We start from the raw sequence: 20,987 nt of genomic DNA on the forward strand, positions 1-20,987 counted from the left end.
AAGCGGATCTTATGAGAACTGACTCACTTTCTTGAGAATAGCATGGGGGAACCACCCCCATGATCTGATCACCTCCCACCAGATTCCTCCCTCAACACCTGGGGATTACAATTCGAGATGAGAATTGTGTAGGAACACAGAGCCAAACCATACCTAGTAGTGATCAAGGTTCTCTGAAGTCTGACTAGCTAAGTATTCTCCTGACTTCAGCAATAACTAGCCATGTGGCCTTGAAAGAGTTCATTTATTGCTCAGAACCTTATTTTCCTTATTAAAAATGGCAACCCCTGTCCCTTTTCCTCACACTCCTTGTCAGCATCTGCTGCGCTCCAGATTTTACTCGTATATTGTTTGCCTCCCCCTATCAGATTGCAAGTCCTATGAAGGAAGGTTTACCACCATGTCCTCTGCATCCTGAATAGCACCTGGTACATAGTTGGCTAGTAAATATTTGTTCAAAGAAATCCATAAAATGAGGATAATATTGTTGCCTGACTCTTGGGTTGGCAGAGTATGTGTGTGTGTGTGTGTGTGTGTGTGTGTGTGTGTATAGTGAGTTATTATATGCAGGGCACTAAGAATAGTACTGGCACATAGTCAATGTTCAATAGTTGTTAGTTGTTATTCATATTTACAAGAAGTTTGGGGTATTTATTTTAATTTTTTATAGTCTTTTTTTGTTTTTTTTTAACTATTGTTATTTTTAATTTTTCCATAAGTTATTGGGGTACAGGTGGTATTTGGTTACATGTGTAAGTTCTTCAGTGGTGATCTGTGAGATTTTGGTGCACCCATCACCCAAGCAATATACACTGCACTGTATTTGTAGTCTTGTATCCCTCACCCCCACAAGTCCCCCAAATCCATTGCATCATTCCTATATTTTGTCTCCTCACAGCTTAGCTCCCAGTATCATTGAGAACATATGATATTTGGTTTTCCATTCCTGATTTACTTCACTTAGAATAAAAGTCTCCAGTCTCATCCAGGTCACTGCAAATCCTGTTAATTCATTCATTTTTATGGCTGTGTAGTATTCCATCATATATATCTCACACAGTTTCTTTAGCCCCTTGTTGATTGATGGGCATTTGGGTTGGTTCCACGATTTTGCCGTATTTGCTCCCTCCCCTGAGTTCTGGCCAGGAGGCTTCTTGCCCGGTTCAAATTGTTACAAAGTTCAGCTAGAGAATTCCTTCTCCCAATGGAGTTTTACCCCCGATCCTCTGGCCATCTTCCTGATGGATCCCTTTGGCGCCAGCGAGGAATGGCTGCTTGGGGACCCAGTGAGCTCCCAGGTTCTTTCTGCTGCCTCCTCTACCTTTGTTTCGCTCTGCTCTCCAAATTGACTCAGTCAGGGAAAGTTGGACATTTCTCCCGCAAACAGATCTTCAGCTTCTCCAGTGGGGGTGTGTGTTAGGGAGAGGAGGGTCTCCCTTTCCCACTTCCGCAGTTGGGGCACTCACAGTTTTGGGAGGGGCGGTCTCCTGGGTCCTGCAGGAGCAGTCCGCTTCCTTCAGAGGGTCTGTGGGTCCTCTCGGGATTGCTGGTTTGTTCTTGCAGTTAATCTGGAGCTAAAATTCACAATGTGAGCCCCCGCTTGCTGCTCTGTTTGGAGTTGCACTCTAGTCCTGCCTCCTGTCCGCCATGGCCTCCGGTATTCATTTTAGATCAAATCCATATTTTAATTTTTTTTCTTTTAGGCATTAAATTAATTATGGCTTCCATTTCACTTTCTAGGTAGAAGTCATCACTAAAAACACTCCAGTTTCTACACAGTAACTTAAGGTTTACCTTGCTACATTGGGAAAGGAAAGATTAGGCACTAGATCCATTTTCTTAGATAATACAGTCATGCACTTGAGATATAAGAGAAATACAATCCAGCGTCAAGGGCATGCAGTTTAAAGTGAAGAGTAATATTCTTTTATTAATTGCTTCATGCTTTATTATTTAATGTAGCTATTCAATCGTGATAGTAAAAACAAAACAGAACAAAACAATTCCATTGTTACTTAAACATAGGTAATTTTAATGTACAGCCTCTTTTTCATACTCTTTGCAAAGGCAAGTGTCTCTAACTTTTAGGCATTAGAGATGGATGTCCCTTCATTCTCTTCCTAGTCTCTCTTTCCAGGATCTTGTTCAGGCCCTTCTAGCATCCTCCCACCTCTCCCTTTCAGCCATACAATCACTCCCCAAGTTCTAGCTGCTTCATAGGCTTATCCCCTTATTTGCTGAGCCACGAAGACAACTGGGGCTGGATATACATGCCTTGCTCTTACTTTCCTGCACTTAGCCCCTTGTACTTTACTTAAGCCTATCACACTAGGTTCCACAGCTACATGTAAAAACCTGTAGTATACTGAAGGCAATACCAGAAATGGAAACATTAAAGTTGTTATTACTTCCCTGAGTCTCATGACAACTGCAGGTAGGCCTTTCTCAAAGAGAGGTTTGGTACTTTTGTACTCTTAATCCGCTTCTTTCAACCTCATCTCCTTGAAGTATGTCCAGTTGAAATACAATACTGCATTTATTTTACCAATAGTTATTAAGTGCTAGTCACTTCCTCGATCTCATGGAGACTGGAGAAAGGAGTTATGAGAATATAGGTCCAATGGCTAGAATGTTCTCTCTCTTCTCTTCACCATTTTAAGTTTAAGACCCACTTCTGAGGAGGCCAACCACCTGAATGCCTAATACATGTCTTTAGCTTAACAATGAACATACAGTGGTGGTGGTGTTTTTAGTTAGGACATGAAGATACACACACACACACACACACACACACACACACACAAATATATAAGCATATGTATACAAACACTCATATTCTTAGGACATGGAGATATAGATAATGTATGTATTAACATACTATATATTAAAAATGTGTGTGTGTATATATACACAATAAAATTTGTGTGTGTGTATATATATGATTATGTCTATCTAATTACCTTCTAAGCTATTTAAAACTTACAGAAAAGAAAATTAACTCAAATTGTTATCTAAACAACAGTGAAGTTTCATTTTCTGGCCAGAAAACGTTGTCATTTATTTACTTTGGGAAATTTGGATTTTTCTATTGAATTTACTACTTATGGCTCTGTCACTTTATTCCTAGGTTAATTCTATCTGCTTTTTAGTTTTCTATGTCTGTTTAATGCAAAACACTGTATTCTCTGCACTTTTTAGAAAAGTGTTAGAAGAGGAGAGAAAGATTCTATTTGACTTCACATTTTACTGGGGAGAAACAGTTTCTGAGCTACAGAGTTTAAGAACTGTCTACAAATAGTTTTAAATGTTTGACAGAAATTCAGTAATCCATCACTGGACAGGGATTATATTTTTAAGTGTGTGTTCAGAATGAAATACAGTGTTGGTAAAAGTCTTGATAAACTGTAAAAACTCATTAGAATATAAAATATTTTTATTATTGCACTTAATATGAGTATACCTTGATTTGTTCTGCTTTGCGTTCGCGTTTGGGTGTCTTTTGGTTTGTTTGTTTGGTTGGGGTTTTTTTTGAGAGGGAGTCTTGCTCTGTCACCCAGGCTGGAGTGCAGTGGTATGATATAGGCTCACCACAACCTCTGCTTCCTGGGCCCAAGCAATTCTCCTGTCTCAGCCTCGCGAGTAGCTAGGATAACGGGTGTGTGCCATGACACTCAACTAATTTTTTTTTCTTTTTTGTATTTTTTGGTAGAGACGGGGTTTCACCATGTTGGCCAGGCTGGTCTTGAACTCCTGATCTCAAGAAATCTGCCTGCCTCGGCCTCCCAAAGTGCTGGTATTACAGGCATGAGCCACCGCACCCGGCCTGTGCTTTGCTTTTTTGTGCTACACAGACACTGCATTTTTTACAAATTGAAGGTTTGTGGCAGCCTTTTGTTGAGCAAGTCTATTGGCACCATTTTTCCAACAGTATGCACTTGCCTCACGTTTCTGTGTCACATTTTGGTGATTCTTGCACTATTTCAAAGTTTTTTCATTATCATTATGTCTGTTGTAGTGATCTGTGACAAATGGTCTTTGGTGTTACCATTGGAATTGTTTTGGGTGCCGTGGACTGCACCCATACAAGACAGTGAACTTAAACAATAGATGTTTTGTGTATTCTGACTGCTCCACTGACTCGGTATTCTCCCATCTCTTTCCCTCTGCTTGGGCCTCCCTATTCCCTGAGACAAAACACTATTGAAATTAGGCCAATTAATAAGCCTACAATGGCCTCCAAGTGTTCAGGTGAAAGGAGGAGTCACACATCTCTCACTTAAAATCAAAAGCTAGAAATGATTAAGCTTAGTGAGAAAGGCATGTTGAAAGCCAATATAGGCAGAAAGCTAGGATTGTTTCTCCAAACAGTTAGCCAAGTTGTGAATGCAAAGGAAAAGTTCTTGAAGAAAATTAAAAGTGCTACTCCAGTGAACACACAAATGATAAGAAAGCAAAATAACTTTATTGCTGATGTGGAGAAGGTTTGAATGATCTGGATAGAACATCGAAACAGCCATAATATGTCCTTAAGCCTTTTTCAGAGCAAGGCATGTGGTAGATAAAATAAGTTACTGTCCTTGAAACATAAGTCATTTATGGAAACCTAACTAGGCATGGATTTATTTGCTTATTAAAGCAGGCAACAAGTATTTATTAAGTCTCTACTATGTGCCAGGCACAATTGTATGCACTAGAGATATAGAGGTGTGAAGTTCGACTAGGGTGTTGCTAAGAAAAGGTGCCTCAGAGGAAGAGTGAGTGAATTTGGGTGAGCGATAACGTAGAAGGAGAGCAGAAGGATAATCTTGGGTGGCGGTTTAAATTTTTAGTTGAGGATCACTGTCAGTTAATAGTTGTTGCTCCTATGAATCTCCTGGTCAAAACACCTGTAAAGTAGAGAGCCAAGCTTACAAATTTAACCCTTGGGAAAAAAATGCGGCAGTTACCCCTTCTCTTATCAGTTTTTCTTTCTCTGTTGTCTTTGGGAAGGGTGGTAAGTACATCAGGTTCCATTCTGTTCCCTTATCTAGTCCCAGTACTAGCTAATTTTGTTTTAAAATAGTCTAGTTTTATTCTTAGGGCAAAAGCAAAACTTCCTTTTGCTCCGTAGAAGTAGCAGCTAGGAAAGTCCCAGTTATCTCTGTTCCAAATTAGGTTTTAACTTATTAACATTATCTTTGTCCCAGGACCTTCTTCTGCTTTTTGAATTTTAAGTTTGTGGTTTATTTAGTTTTGGAAAATAATTAGTTTTGGAAAACGAATTTTCTATCTTAAGTTGTCTTTTCCAAACGTGTTTTGGGCTCCGTTTTCTCTGTTGTGATGTCTCTGTTCATTTAGTTCCAGATTAACTTTTATCTTTGAGAAACTCCTCAAAATTTGTTCTTATGTAATTGCACCATTTATGAATTTCTAGTGCTTTAATACATTCATTATCTTAAAAATAATCTTTTCTATTATTGCATTTATATGTTGTAGAATAGGAAAATAGATACATGTTCTCAGTCTGCAATCTTCATCATTTCATTCCTCTCTTGAATTAAATGGACATACATAATTTAAACCTGTAAAATAAATACATTTTCAGTGTAGAAAAATCAGAATGTATATTACATATGTGGTATTATTAGATGGTATTAATATTATATATTTATACCTATTTAGTAAATTACACATGACCCACAAGCCAGAAATAACCACTCAATATTTTTGGGTTATATATATATACACACATATATGGCTAGTCTATTCTCATTCATTCAAGTCTATGTCTTTAATTCCCTCCACACAGCTCTGTACATGTACAGTTTTTATTTTACTAGAATGGAAACCTACTAAATTGACAATTTTTTAACTTGAATTTTTTTCAGTTATAGCATAAACTTGTTGCTTGTTGTTAAATACTCCTTGATAGAAATATTAGTGTCAACTTTTATCACGTTTTTATTTTATTCCTTATTTCTTAGATTGTTTCCAATTTTCTCCATTACAAACATTACTTCTGTGAATATTCATAGAGATAAGTCTTTTTGTACATTTGTTGTTATGTACCCAGGGTAAATAAAATAACTTTTTTTTTTTTACCTAATATCAGAAGAATTAGCAGAAAATCCTGGATACTGCCATGGTGGAATGACTTCTCCTTTTAAGGTGTATTAAATAAAATCCATTTCTTAGTTTTTCTACAAACTCACAAAAGTATTGAGCCAGTTTTATACATCCTTTCACTATTTTGATTTGTGTATGTCTACGTGTGTGGGTATAAGACAGGAGGGAGGGGGAGAGAGAAAGAGAGAGAGAGAGAGAGACAGGGAGAGAGAGAGAAATTGCTTATGAAAGTGTTTTAAATTGTTAGTGAAATGAGGTCTGTTTTTCATTTCAAACAAGACTAGTATTGAGAGCAAGCTGGAAATCCTAGGTGCTTTTGTGCCTTAGTTCTGCAACTTTCATAAGACAGAAGAAAACAAGAAAACTTTCCTTTTCAGACACAGCGTGGGGACAGCTCCTCCCTCTCAAGGGAGGCTCTCTTTTGTTACTCTGCTTTGCTGATAGAATTACCTATGTGAAGCTGGTGACTTCTCTTACTGCCTTTGACTCTATCTTTTTACCCTGTCAATGCTGCTTAGCCAAAGACCACCAGGAAGGTACCTGCACTTGAAGTGTTTGGATGTTTTTTCTTGTTGCAATAAAGAGAAGGCACATCAGGGAGAACCATGGGGTATCTCAGGAAAAGGGCGTTAGAAAGGACTTGGAAGATTTAGACTTGTGTTAAGTGATTTGAGGGAGGGTTCAAGGAAGCAGAGCTTGGATATAGTTTGCCTGCTATCAAGAAGCAGGTGTAATTTTATGATTTGACATATTAATGGAATATTAATGACTCTACTTGGAAGTGAGGGACCAACTTTTCTGGTCTGCTTGAGAGTGAGGGGTTTCCTAGGGCAAGGCATTTTCAGAGCCCAAACCAGGAAATTCCCAGACAAACTAGGAGGAGTGGATCACACCATGTAGAGGGCAGGAGAAATGAGATGAGGCCGGAATTGCTAAAGAAACAGTCATTCGTACTAGCCAGAACTTGGTCATTTTTGTGGTTTGGGCAGTGTCTAGATTCTGACATGATTACAACGTGGTCTTGTCCCTCTCTTGGTTCATCATGGTGACAGAGTGGCCTTGTCTAATTTTGATGTTGCTCGTGCTCAGTAGAAAACCAGATTCTGCCTCTGAGTGCCAGGATGGCTTCCAGAAAACCAAGGCATTCTCATGGTGCCAGGTTAGTTTCCAACTGTCAGGAGCTGCTTTTCTTTATTCCAGTTCCCTTCTTGAGGGGTTTGAGGGCTGCTTTTGGGTGGACATGAGTTTATAGATGTGACCTTCTCATTTCAAGAGTCTTAATTTTAGCCGCATTGGTTCTGTGCCCTAGTGAAACATTTTGGGCTTTGAGACACTGAATAATAATAAAACATTATCTATTTCTCTTAACACATTTTTTCCCGAATAGAGAACAATGTTTTAATGATTAAAACTAAATGCTAAATTACTGTTAAAATTTTTAAAATCAGATACTATACTCCTTCTTTGAGATTTGACATTTACATTAGCATATTTCAGTGTTCTTAGTAATACTGATATAAGGAAACCCAATTTATTTGATATAGACACTTATTTCCATAGAATGCATTAACATTTTGATGAGTACTAGTATTTCACTATTAAACTAGTATATCCCAGAAATAAATACTAGTTTAATTTATTTAGTGATTGTCCCATAATTGTGCTTTCTGTTTTTTAAAATTAGAAATATGTAAGGGGCAAATAACTATTCTGATTTAAATTGTTCCGACTTAAATATCCTTAATAACCATCATGGAAAACAAATGGTTTTATGTTTTACAGATCTACTGTTTTAATATTAAGAGAAAATATAAATGGTGACTGGATTCTATTTTTTGGAAAACACTTAACTAGTAGATGAACATAGTATTACATAGTTGATTTAGTTTAGTCATACTGATTATAAAACTAGTTAAATTGTGAAGCATTATTTTAATTATTAACATTGGTTCAATTATTTCAGCTATCTTAAACTCAGTTCGGTTTTCCCATATATTAAATTGGTTGTTCAGCAATTAGTCTTTATAACAATGGAGGAAATACTGTGGCTTTAGTTATATGATAATCTACATTCATAAAATTTTCTCTAGATTCTGAAGACTACCTTGAGGTCAACATTCCAACAGACCTACAAGTAAAACATTCTGGGGAAATAAGTGAGAGAAAAGAAATTGAAGAACTGCCAGAAGCTTCAAGAAACACCATACCACTAGCAGTGGTGCTTCCTGCTGAAATTCCATGTGAGGTCAGTAAAGATACCTTGTTATTTTAGTGACCCCATTGTGTTGTTGTTGTTGTTGTTTGTAGAGACAGGATCTCATTATGTTGCCCAGGCTGGTCTTTAACTCCTGGCCTCAAGCAATCCTCCTGCCTCAGCCTCCCAAAACGTTGAGATTACAAGTCATGAGCCACCGCATCCAGCCCACCTGTTATTTTTTAATAGATATTGTATTACACAGGAATGCAAACTCCAACATAGCTGTCATTTTTGTCTACTTTGTTCATGGCTATCCTCTGAACTTAGGCAATTAGTAGGCATTTGATACACACTGGATTATAATTGAATTAATAGGCATTTGTTACATAATTGTTGAAAAATTAAATAGTGAAGGTTATATGGAAGCTTAATTTTATCAACTGTTACTTCACATTTTGCAAATAGATGTACAATTGCCATAGCTATCAAGCTAATTAAAATAAATTTAGATTCACATTAAATAGGTTAAGGATCTATTTTTCTAAAAACATACCCTTGGATAGAATTTTAAAACACCAATTTTTCAATGATGAAACATGTATTAAAGGCTGACATTAAGTGGAAATACCATAAAAGTTAGATGAGATGGTCCTTCAGGAAGTAAGAGTATAATGTGGGGGGATGATTTCTGGGCAGGTGACTGTAGGAATGTATGTTCCCAGCATGTCTTCCTCCTAAATCTTGCTTGGAATGAACCACTAAAATAAGCCTTTCCAAATCTCTGACTACATAATCTTAGGACAAGAAAAAGATGCTGGGCCTCAGTTTGTGGCATCCTTGAGTATAAAGAGGCAGATATACAGGAGAGCCTTATGGGAGTTGCCTGAAGGAGTCTTTCTGATAGAAGCCAGTAACAGGGGCTCACTGACCTTTGGGTGGGTCTCCTGATCCTACTGGTATCAGTGGTCCTGATGGAAGTGGAATATCCTGTGTAGAGGGGTAAAGTTTAGTTTCCTCACCCTCACTCTCTAGACCCTTACCCCATGCCTGAGCAGAAGAATTGCTGTTTTAAGCTATTTGTTCTCAGTTCCAGAGGAACAAAAAAATGCTTTGACACTACCTTAGAGACCCCAGGAGACTGAACTATACAGGTGTGAGAAACTGACACAGATGATCAGGCAAAGAAAAATTACAAGGACTCAGAACTTAAAGGAAGGAGATCAGGCTAAACAGTCAGAACTCGTGGCTCCTACTGAGTCAGAAACAATGGAAAAGACAGAAAAGAAGTGTAATAAAAAAATGGCAACTACTCTCAAGTAGATGAAATCAAAGCAGAAAAAAGAAAACCCTCTGAAACTAAAAGTAGTTCAACAGGAGTTATACGAGTCTAAGTAGCTGCTTTTAAAAATATCTGCAACAGTAAAATTCAAGCACTATAAGACCCTTCTCTTACTAAATTTTCAAAGAAATCAGTCGCAAAATCAAACCTCACTGCTATCTAAGCAAAGATGTATTATGTAGATAGCTAGTTAGATAAGGGTTTTTTCAGTAGGAGAATCATGGACTGTTTTTTTATTGACATTGATGTAATTCTTTCAGACTCTTGGATTTAAATTATTTCAATATAAAATTTCTTTTAGGTTCCCCACTTTTTAAAGAATCCTAAACATTTAAAAGGCTATACAAAGTTATTTTATTGCCAGCCCCACATTCTCATCAAAGTAAGCTAATCATCGGACCAAAAATAGTTATCCCAGACAAGATTTTGTTGTTTTCAGAACCTAGATTTTCAGAACCTAGTCTGAATCCATAAGACTATTGCCAACCACCATAGAAAAGACCACTTTTACCCACTGAGTGAAAATCATGTTTCAGACTTGCCACGACAACTTTCAGCCTATGGCAACTGTCTGAAAGCACAACCTTTGAACTCCAATTCATTTCTGAGAAGTATTCCAAGTAATCCGTGAATAGAGACTACTTAAGACTACTGCCTTAAGGAAATGATAGTTGACGTTTCCCTATCATCCTAAAAAATCTAGAAATTTTACAATACTAACTCAGTCAGTCACCAGGTCTTCTTTAAGATGTACCTGATTTACATCCAGTATATTCAAACCCTGTTAATTTCTCTTTTTAGTTTTGTGTTTCCAGCATGCTAACACTGGGTTGACTATGAGTTCTTTATAGTTGCATAATTTTCATTCTCCCTGATGAAAAGGGAGTTAGTTTAAATTATTCCTGCTGCTGGCTCTTGCTGTGGAATTGCTGAGGTCTATGGACCTGCCTCCTAGAGAAATTCTCTTCTCTGTGCCCTCATCTGCTCTGGAGCATTAACTTTAGTCTATCGTTAATTAAGGCAATGGGTGCTGTTGCTACTGCCTGTGACCCTTGGAGCTTGAGAATATTGATTCCTCTGCCTTGTCACTCTTCCTAGCACTGCTCTTTTTCACAAATTTGGATTTCCTAGACCTTGAAAATTTTGTGCCACTTCTCAAACAGCAGAAAAATATTTTACTTTATTTCTTTAACTTTTTTTTCCCCATGCACTAATGAAGATATCCCTCCATTGTCCTATTTATGTAAGTTAATTATCTGTGTCTTTGAGAAATACCTAGGCGAGTTTTAGCAGTTCCAATCTGCTTCTTAATTTGACCTCTTCTTTTACTTTCTGTATGACTGGCACACTTTTCTTGTTTTAGTATTTTTTTTTTAACTTTTCTTTGTTTATGGGCCAAGACATTTGTTTTTCTGGCATATGCCTCTTGATTTTTTTTGTGTGGGTTAATTGACCATGAGAGATGTGAGTTCTAGGTCTCCCAAATGCATCCACTGTTCAAATGAATCTCACCCAATTTTATCTCCCTGATGAAAAGTCCACGTGTAAGGTACTCTTTCATTGAAATTACACCAAAACCAGAACTAGACCTGGTCTATTTTTTAGTAACTTCTCTTCCCTGTGCAGTCCTTTACTCTGGCAAACACCCCCAACGCAGTGGCTCTCCAATGCAGGTGATTTTGACACTCTCTACCCAGGGGATATTTGGCAAAGCTTGCAGACATTTTTGATTGTCATAACTGGGGGATTGCTACTAGCATTTAGTGGGTAGAACTCTGAAAGCTGCTCAACTTCCTGTAATGCACACAACAACTCCCACAACAATTACACATTTGGTCAAAAAATATCAACAGTGTCCAGGTTAAATCTTATTTTTGTGATCCCTAGCCACAGATTCAGAAATGACTTCTATATTTTCTCAGCAGTAGCTCCATCCTAAAGAACAATTAAGAGTGAGCTTATTTTCTTTAAACCCAGATCTTTAAATGTATCATTTTCCCTTCCTTTTGGTAGAATCTGCCTGCTGTACTCTCAACTTTCCTTCTCCCCAAATCTCTTACTTCCTTTAGTGTAATCAACCTTAATTCTTTTATTTTTATTTTATTTTCCCACTGCTGCTATTCTGATGTTAAGATAGAGACATTTAAAAAACCAGTTGAGTCACTTATTGATTTCTTGAGAAAATTTAATTCTGAAAGTCATCGTGCAACCACAAAAGACCTTTAAAGTGGCTTTATCAGCATTTGGATCTATATTAATTTTATTGAATGTTTTTAAAATCAGAATCCTACCACACACCATATTCCCTAATAAAGGTCTTTATTTTATATGACCTGTTCATTGACACACTCTTAAGGCTAAAACCCTAATATGAGTCTTCAAGCCCATAGGACAGACTATGGATTATGTAATAAACAAATATAGAGATAAATTGAGATGCCATGAAAGAATGTGAGTCTTAAGGGCTAGAAGAATCTCAGAGATTACCTTTTTACCAGTTCATCCATTGACTCTGAATACAATTTAAAACAGTGTACAAAAGTTAATAGCACTACCCACTTACTTCTCATACCAAATCACAAACTAGTCCTTGGTAACCAACCTTAACTTAAAGCCCAATCCTGTGATTTAACTGAATACAGTAAAGGCAGCAAAAGATGATTGTGTGCATTAATGCCTGAAATGTCTGTATTGTGAAGTGATGCCTTCTCAGAGGTGAAGTTTTACAATGACCAAAAGATGTCTCTTTCTTTTAAGTAAGTGGTTATCAAAAACTAAACTACATACAGGGACTACTAGGGAAGTTTTCACACACACAAAATAATGCCTGTGTCCTACCTCAGAGACTCGGATATAAATGCAACATTGCAGACCAAATTTTACCTCTTGTGTTAGGTCTCAAGGCTTATGACCAATGTAGCCAAGCTTTAAAGTTTGGAAGTGATAATTGTCATAACCCATTGTTTCCCTGAATGCTCTGACCCAAATAAGGGATTCACAGAGGAGTCAGAAAGATTGGGAGCAAAACAATAGCTTCATAAGTGGTAAAACTAATTTATGACCATTTGGGGTTCCTAATATTTTCTCCACTGAATTAAATGTACTCATATAATTAAGAGCCAGTGCTTACTCCCAGGAGTAGAGGAAGCTTTGAGTACTGAGAGAAGTATGGCACAGAGCTGCGCATACTCAATTTAAAAATGTCATCTTTTTACAGACTGACTCCATCTTAATTTAAAAATTTATATACAGAATGTTTTTATGTGCATAATTTTTGAAAGGTACTACAATAATATAAGAAAACAGAAACACCCTTAGGATGTTTAAAATCTAGCTAGAAAGGCAAGATACAGACATGAAAAACTAATCAGGAGTAGAGAGCATGACTCTTAGTAACAGTCAAATGATGGTTATGGATATTCAGTGCTCTAGTGTTCCTTTGAAAGTTCTAAATCTTGTGAGCTGAAGTTGCAGGAGGACTTTGTGGGGCTGGTGAGATCTGAGTTGGACATTGTTGGAGAGGATAAATATGGGGATATAGAAGGAGAAAAGGAATTAAATATCATGCCAACATTATGTTCAAGCAGGCCCAGCTGCCTAGTTTACAGTGCAAAATGAAAATACAAAGTACCATGTTCAAATTATTATAATGTCAAAGTAATTACAGCAGAATATTAAACCAAATACAGGGCCTTCTAAGTGTGGGGCCCTGTGTGACTGTAAGGTCATGGGCCCATGAAGCTGGCCTTAGGTACAAATGAAGATGTGAGTGCCTCATTTGGGGTGGTCAGTGTGCTTGTCTTTTGTTTAGAGCTTTTCTCTGGAAATGGTTGAAAGGTGGAGTCCTGCCTTTTTTTTTTTTTTTTTGAGACAGAGTCTTGCTCTGTCGCTCTGGAGTGCTGTGGTGTGATCTCGGCTCACTGCAACTTCTGCCTCCCGAACTCAAGCAATTTTCTTGCCTCAGCCTCCTGAGTATCTGGGATTACAGGCATGCACCACCATGCCCAGGTAATTTTCATATGTTTAGTAGAAACGGGGTTTTACCATGTTGGCCAAGCTGGTCTTGAACTCCTGACCTCAGGTGATCCACCTGCCTCGGCCTCCCGAAGTACTGGGATTACAGGCATGAGCCACTGCGCCTGACCCTGAATGGGGAATCTGATGTGTCAGAAGCAGTCATGAGTGGGGAGTCGGTTGGGTGGATAAAACACTGGGAGAGTACATGTGCACTGGCCAGATGTGGAAAGGCATAAGTCAAAGTTAAACAAGGAATGATGCACACACAGGAAATATCTCTGAACTTTAAAGCAGAGGATCTTGAGTAACTGAGCCCAAGTGAAATGGAAAGACATTATTTGGCTCTTAAAGATATAAGAAACAACAGGAACAAAAGAACTGCCAGAAGTGAGGCCTGCGAGGAGGAGGTTGCAGATGTGAGGAACAGGAGGGCTTACACTCCCGCTTTTCTGGCATGTTGCATGTGTGGGGCAAGAGCAACAGGTGGAATAGTGGGAGTTCCTTTGAAATAGGATACTTTCCCAATGAGCACTGTAAATTCTGAGGAGAAATTTAGTTCAAAATACCCTGCGGACAAATATCTGGGAGTATTAGACTCTGGTGGAAAATGCCTGAAGTAGATTTTTGTGTGAGCTGAAATGATTCTGTAACGTCAACGTAGTTAGAAGCTCTTTGGGATAAAGCATAAAGATGTAAGTTTTATTGGTGAGTAATTTATACTTAGGGGCATTTAAGAGAATTTTGAAATTAGTAACTTTTTGATAAACATGATTTTATAAGAGCATATAAGTGCGATCCTTGTTTTTTTTAGCATGGAATTGAAACTTAGTATGACTTGAAGAAAGCTTTTGAAAGGTGATATCTAAGATAATCATAAAAAGAATGTTTTATTTTAGCTTTTTCATGGGGTTTGACAGCATGATATAAGGAGTAGTGTGGATTTGGAAATTAAATATTTCTGATTAGACTTCAGAATGTAATTCTATATATTAGTTGTCCTTTTCTTAAAAGAGAAAAAGAAATAGCCTTATCTGTTTATTTTGGGGTGTGTGTGTGTGTGTGTGTGTGTGTGTGTGTGTTTGTCTTTCTATATGTATGCCTTTGTGTTTATCTGTTTCAGTTAGGATTAGAGAAAATATATTTATATAAAAAGTGCTGAGTATAATTTCTAGTATAAAATAGATAATAAATGTTTATGCCTTTCTTTTCTCTGTGTTAACCCCAATCTTTCATTCCTAGTATTGTTTCTTAATATTTTTTCACAAAGAGTTATTCAATAACCTTTTTCACCTTATAGATTTGGCTCTTCCATGTTAATTAAATCTAGAAACTTTAGATCTATAACCTTTAGTCAACTCAAAAACCATCGCAGACACTTGTCATAAATAAAGAGTAGCCACTGAACTTCTACTACATAAAACATAAAACTATTAGACTTCTTAAAAGAAAAGTCATTATATTTAAATTGTAAGAGATCTTAAACTTTTTCAATTCTATCATTTATAGATTAAAAAACCAAGTTATACAAAGGAGTAAAAAAGGGATTTGGAAAAATGATTTCGTTAACAACTGAATTATAGTCTTCTGCTGGTCTGTGAAATGATGCGTATACCCTGGTACAGAGAGCCATATTTAGGAAGAGGCAAGAGGAAAAGGAAGAGGCCATATTCACACTGTTTCTTTAAGTTGCAAAACATGGCATTAGAGGGAAAAAAAGAACATCCAATAAAAAGAAATTTGATAATATTTAAAATGTAGTGAGAATCACATTTATGTATTTTATTTCCAGATACAGTTGAAAATACAAACACCATAGAAGACTTATTCAATGATAGTGTATTACCTTAATTATAAAGAAATGTAATGAGTTCTTTGACTAATGTAAACTTTTTCAAATGCTTAAATGGGTTACATTTTCAACTTACAGAATCCTGGTGAAATATTCATAATTTTGAGAGATGAAGTAATTGGTGATACTGTGGAGGTTGAATTTACATCAAATAATAAGCGTATTAGAACACGGCCAGCCCTTTGGAGTAAGAAAGTCTGGTGCATGAAAGCTTTAGGTAAGAATGTTTATGATTTAATAAGTATGAAACATCATCCTGAGTTCCTTCCAATAAATTTATGATAAATGGTTTCACTTCCCTACAAAAACTAATATTGTTCTGCAGGTGTTTCCTGTGTTTAGTTTTCACATACCCAAGGTGGTTATTATTAATCTGGATTTGCAAAAGTAAGAACATGTAAATTATGAGAAATTAGTTTGTATACTGTGTAATGAAATGACATCCAGTAACATCATACATTTTTAAATATGTCAGCAGACAGCATTTAAATATATGGCAATTACTAAACATATAACTAAAATTTTGTGCTTTGTTGTGACATTTGGATTAGCAATTTATTTTGAGTTTTATTAATAAACTCTATTTTCTTCCCTTTCTGTGTTTTTTCCCCCAAGTCTCTGGTATATTTTTGTGGCTCTGAAAAGCATTTTTTCCCCTTTATTTTATCAGTATGGTGCAATTTGTACATATAATCTTCTCATCTTTTCCTTATCTCACTTACAAAGCTAATCATTTGATTATCCAGCTTTGCTTATAGCATGATAAATTGTATCAGATTTAAAATTCCAGATGGAATAACCATACTTGCAACAATAATTGTGCTAAAATCAAACTCTAATATTAATCTAATACTAATTTCCAGATATCTTAATATAAATGTAAGACTACTTGGTTTGTACATTTATGATGTCTTTTCATGATCAGAGAATAAAATCATCTTACAAAACCTCATAAATGTGAACTTTATAAAATATTTGGAAATAAAAATATGCTCAATCTTGTTATGAATTTGGAAATGGCAAAAATATTTTAAATTAAAGATCATGTCAAACACATTTTGAACATGTATTCCTTTTAAAATATAGTGATTATGCAGTCTATTTGCAAAGCATTTACAGACTTCTCTTTGTGTGGAAAGCGTGTGTATGGATTTCCTTGCACAGCTTAGACTGAAGTTGGATTATAAGAAGGAAAAACTCCATACTAAACATTTATAAACATTTCAGACACTGCTTTCTGTCATGGATAAGCATATGTAGAAGTGAAATGAGAAAAACTCTGTCTCTTTCCTTTTCTTTCTTTCTTGTCTCAATGCCGCCTACTTCATTATGTCACATTCTTAAGTGGTTTAATGAATAAGATTTTCTAACTAATTAGTTTCAGAATTTAAATTTAGTTAGACTAAAGTCACTATAGAAACGTCAATATTGCAGATTCAGAAGCACTTAAATAATATTTCCCAAATAGCAGATCAAGTTGTCAAATATAATTACTCACATTACTTAAAAATTTTTGCTCAGTATACCTACTGGCTAGGACAGTATAAAGAATAAAACATGTCAAAGTTCAAATTAATTATAAGAAAAGCAGAAAATGAATATGTCATGCTTTCCAAGATATACCAAGACATAATATTGTCTCCATGGTTAAACAACAAATCTGTAATAAATAGATAAATAAACCACTATTTACCAACTATCATAATTAAACTTATTTAAGTATTTGTTTCAACTGTTGTATTCTGTAAATTAATGAGAAATTTTCTCCCAAAATGTTGACTGCTTTCTATCAATATTCAAGATGGTTACCTGAACCTGTTTGGGAGTATGGATGGAAAATGCCTCTGCAGAAATAGGCCCAGAGCCTTATTTTCTCTGCTTCATGTCACTGTATTTTGAAATGTTTTGAATCCTACTAAGAACAACTAGTAAGAACTACATTTTACATCATGACCCAGTACATGTGCACAGATATATAAGGAAAACAAAAGTTTTACGAGTAATATTTAGACTAATCGTTTTAGCCCCAACAGTAAAGAGCCCATTTTTACAAGAAAAAGCTGAACAACTACAAATCGACCACGTTTCTTGAGCCCATTAGAGAACTAAAGTTGGAAGGTGTTAGTTGCAGGTGTTAGTTTCTCACCATCATAAGGGTCACAGGTGTCACTCCTATAATAAAAGACAGATTAACAAGAGAAAAGCGTAACAAATTTATTTAATCAAAGATTTATAGGAGCCTTCAGAAATGAAGACCCAAGGACCCAGGGGAAACTGTCTATTTTTGTGGTTAGGTTCAACAAAGAATAAACAGCCATGTAGAACAGTGATTGAACAAAAGAGTATGAACTAGTGGTAACAAGCTTGAGGGGAGGAGGATCCAGTAAGGCCTGTCTGTACAGATTTTTGTTGGCTTCTCTATGTGACATTCTTTCCTCCTATGTATGGAGCAGGCTTTCTCTGAAATGAGGATCTTTAAGGGAGAAGAGAGAAGGGAGACCTTTTTTGGTTTCGTGGTTTTCTTTGGGAAAGAGGAGTTCTAGTTTCTATGCTCTGCCTTGGGGAAGAGGAATTCTTGCTTCTATGACTGGATCGGGGGCAGGAAGAAGGGTGGGAGACATGAAGATGGAAGGTCAGAAAGACCTTGCTTCTGAGGCCCTTTTGTCTTCTTTAGTTCAAAGTATGCAGCACACCAAGACGTCATACTTTGGGGTATTGTCTTCTGAGCTCTGACAAGGGCAATCCACTATTCCAAAAGCTGGAGAAAACGATGAATTAAGAGAGTGTCACTTGAAATCTACTTACCTAGAGCAGAAGCCACTGGAGCCACAAACTAGTAGGAGCACTTAAGTGTTAATTTTGACGGAAGTCTGCAAGCTGAGAATGGATTAGTTTGAGAGTGAGAAACTCCTGGAGGCAGTAGTTTTAGGAGGTCCCCACACTTTTGTAGGATTTACCTCCATGAATCCCACCAGGTTTGTACAATGAATATCTGAGAAAGATCCCATAGAACCCTGGTGGGGTCAGAGGAAGAATAATCATGGTGAAATACTTCCAGCATGTTCTCCATAGCACAGGCCTACTCTCCAGAAGAAAACACTTTACCAGAGCCTCATTCCAGCTGGGAAAGGACATCATTACACTGTGGCTCCCTCTGGCCTTCCTGTCTCACTTAAGGGGGATTAGGTGAAGCTATGCCACAGCAAAAACACTTGTAAAGTCACAGTGAAGAGTCACTAAAAGACTAAGACTTAATCATAAGAATATAGAATGCTTTCCTTCCTTACCACCTTATGGTTACCACAGCAGGATTCCAGCATAATGACAGTGGATTACTGTTTAAAAAACGCAACCAACCAGCCGAAAAATCCCAGCAAGATCCAGACTCTCTCTAGGTAAAGTACTTAGAAAAGTACATAATCAAAAAGAGAGACAGAAACAAAAATGGTAGAGGAATTTAAAGCCACTAGCACCGGCCGGGCGCGGTGGCTCAAGCCTGTAATCCCAGCACTTTGGGAGGCCGAGGCGGGTGGATCACGAGGTCAGGAGATCGAGACCATCCTGGCTAACATGGTGAAACCCCGTCTCTACTAAAAATACAAAAAACTAGCCGGGCGTGGTGGCGGGCGCCTGTAGTCCCAGCTACTCGGAGGCTGAGGCAGGAGAATGGCGTGAACCTGGGAGGCGGAGCTTGCAGTGAGCCGAGATCGCGCCACTGCACTCCAGCCTGGGTGACACAGCGCGAGACTCCGTCTCAAAAAAAAAAAAAAAAAAAAAAAGCCACTAGCACCGATAGCTATAACAAACATTAAATACAGTCCAACTCCTAAACAGATTCCTATAAATTCTTTCACTACAGGACTATTTACCTTATATCTAGTCATAAACCAAAACCAAACATTGCAAAGCATTCCTAAAGCAAGATAAACACAATTTAAAGAGACAAAGCATGCATTAGACTAGAATTAGATACGACACAGTTGATGAAATTTTCGGAGAGGGATTTTAAAAGTGATTAAGATATGAAAGGATCTTATGGAAAATGTAGACAACATGAAAGAACATATTGATTATGTAAACTGAGATAAATTTTGAGAATCAACAGGAAATGCTAGAAATCAGAACCACTGTATCAGAAATTAAAAAGTAACTTTAATAGGTTCATTAGTAGACTTGACAAAGGTCAGAAAAGAATCATTGAACTTGAAGACAGGTCAATGAAAACTTCCCAAGCATAAACGGTAAAGAGAAAAAAGTTTTTGTTTGTTTGTTTGTCTTTTAAAGAAAGGACAAAACATCTAAGAAATGTGAGACAATTTCAAAAGGTCTAACATACATGTAATTGGAATACAAGAAGAATGAGAAAATGAAGAGCAATAAATGTTTACATATTAATGGCAGCGATCAAAACAGATATAGGAAGCTCAAGTAACACAAAGAAAGATAAATATAAAATATTGACACCTATTCATATTACATTTGAACTGTAGAAAACTGAAAACAAAAGAGAAAATCTTGTCAGGAGTCAGAGAAAACAAATAACTTACCTGTAGAGAAACGAGTGTAAGAATTACGTTGAATTTCTCTTCAGAAACCACACAAGCAAGAAAATAGTGAAGTAAAATATTTTAAGTATTGTGAAAAAAAGGAACCCACCAATCTAGAATTCTGTATTCAGTGAAATTATCCTGAATATGGAACAAAGGAGAAATAAGGACTTTTTCAGACAGAAAAATGAAGGAGTTCATTACCAGCAGACCTGCGCAGCAAGAAATTTTAAAAGAAATTATTTGGGAAAGAAAGGAAATAATATAGGTGAGAAACTTAGATCTACATGAAGAAAGAGCATCAGAGAATAAATGAATGAGCATAAAAACAAAATCCTGAAAAAAGTTGGGGGGGCGGAGCAAGATGGCCGAATAGGAACAGCTCCAGTCTCCAACTCCCAGCGCGAGCGACACAGAAGACCCGTGATTTCTGCATTTTCAACTGAGGTACTGGGTTCATCTCACTGGGGAGTGCCGGACGATCGGTGCTGGTCAGCTGCTGCAGCCCGACCAGCGACAGCTGAAGCAGGGCGAGGCATCGCCTCACCTGGGAAGCGCAAGGGGGAAGGGAATCCCTTTTCCTAGCCAGGGGAACTGAGACACACAACACCTGGAAAATCGGGTAACTCCCACCCCAATATTGCGCTTTAAGCAAACAGGCACACCAGGAGATCATATCCCACACCTGGCCGGGAGGGTCCCACGCCCACGGAGCCTCCCTCATTGCTACCACAGCAGTCTGTGATCTACCGGCAAGGCAGCAGCGAGGCTGGGGGAGGGGCGCCCGCCATTGCTGAGGCTTAAGTAGGTAAACAAAGCTGCTGGGAAGCTCGAACTGGGTGGAGCTCACAGCAGCTCAAGGAAACCTGCCTGTCTCTGTAGACTCCACCTCTGGGGACAGGGCACAGCTACACAACAACAACAACAACAACA

General features: G+C 37.3%; 1 protein-coding gene across 1 annotated transcript in view; it reads left to right on the forward strand.

Moving 5' to 3' along the window:
* Positions 1 to 16,676, forward strand: part of LOC112624338 (B-cell scaffold protein with ankyrin repeats-like) — a 32,260-nt gene extending 15,584 nt beyond the window's left edge. Inside the window, exons 2-4 of the mRNA XM_025384829.1 lie at positions 8,196 to 8,350; positions 15,586 to 15,724; positions 16,594 to 16,676. Of these exons, the coding sequence (XP_025240614.1) occupies positions 8,196 to 8,350; positions 15,586 to 15,724; positions 16,594 to 16,676 (377 nt within the window). The remainder of the gene's footprint in view (positions 1 to 8,195; positions 8,351 to 15,585; positions 15,725 to 16,593) is intronic.
* Positions 16,677 to 20,987: the final 4,311 nt, after the last annotated feature.

The sequence above is a fragment of the Theropithecus gelada genome, chromosome 5, assembly GCF_003255815.1.
Source record: "Theropithecus gelada isolate Dixy chromosome 5, Tgel_1.0, whole genome shotgun sequence".
Classification (NCBI taxonomy): Eukaryota; Metazoa; Chordata; class Mammalia; order Primates; family Cercopithecidae; genus Theropithecus; species Theropithecus gelada.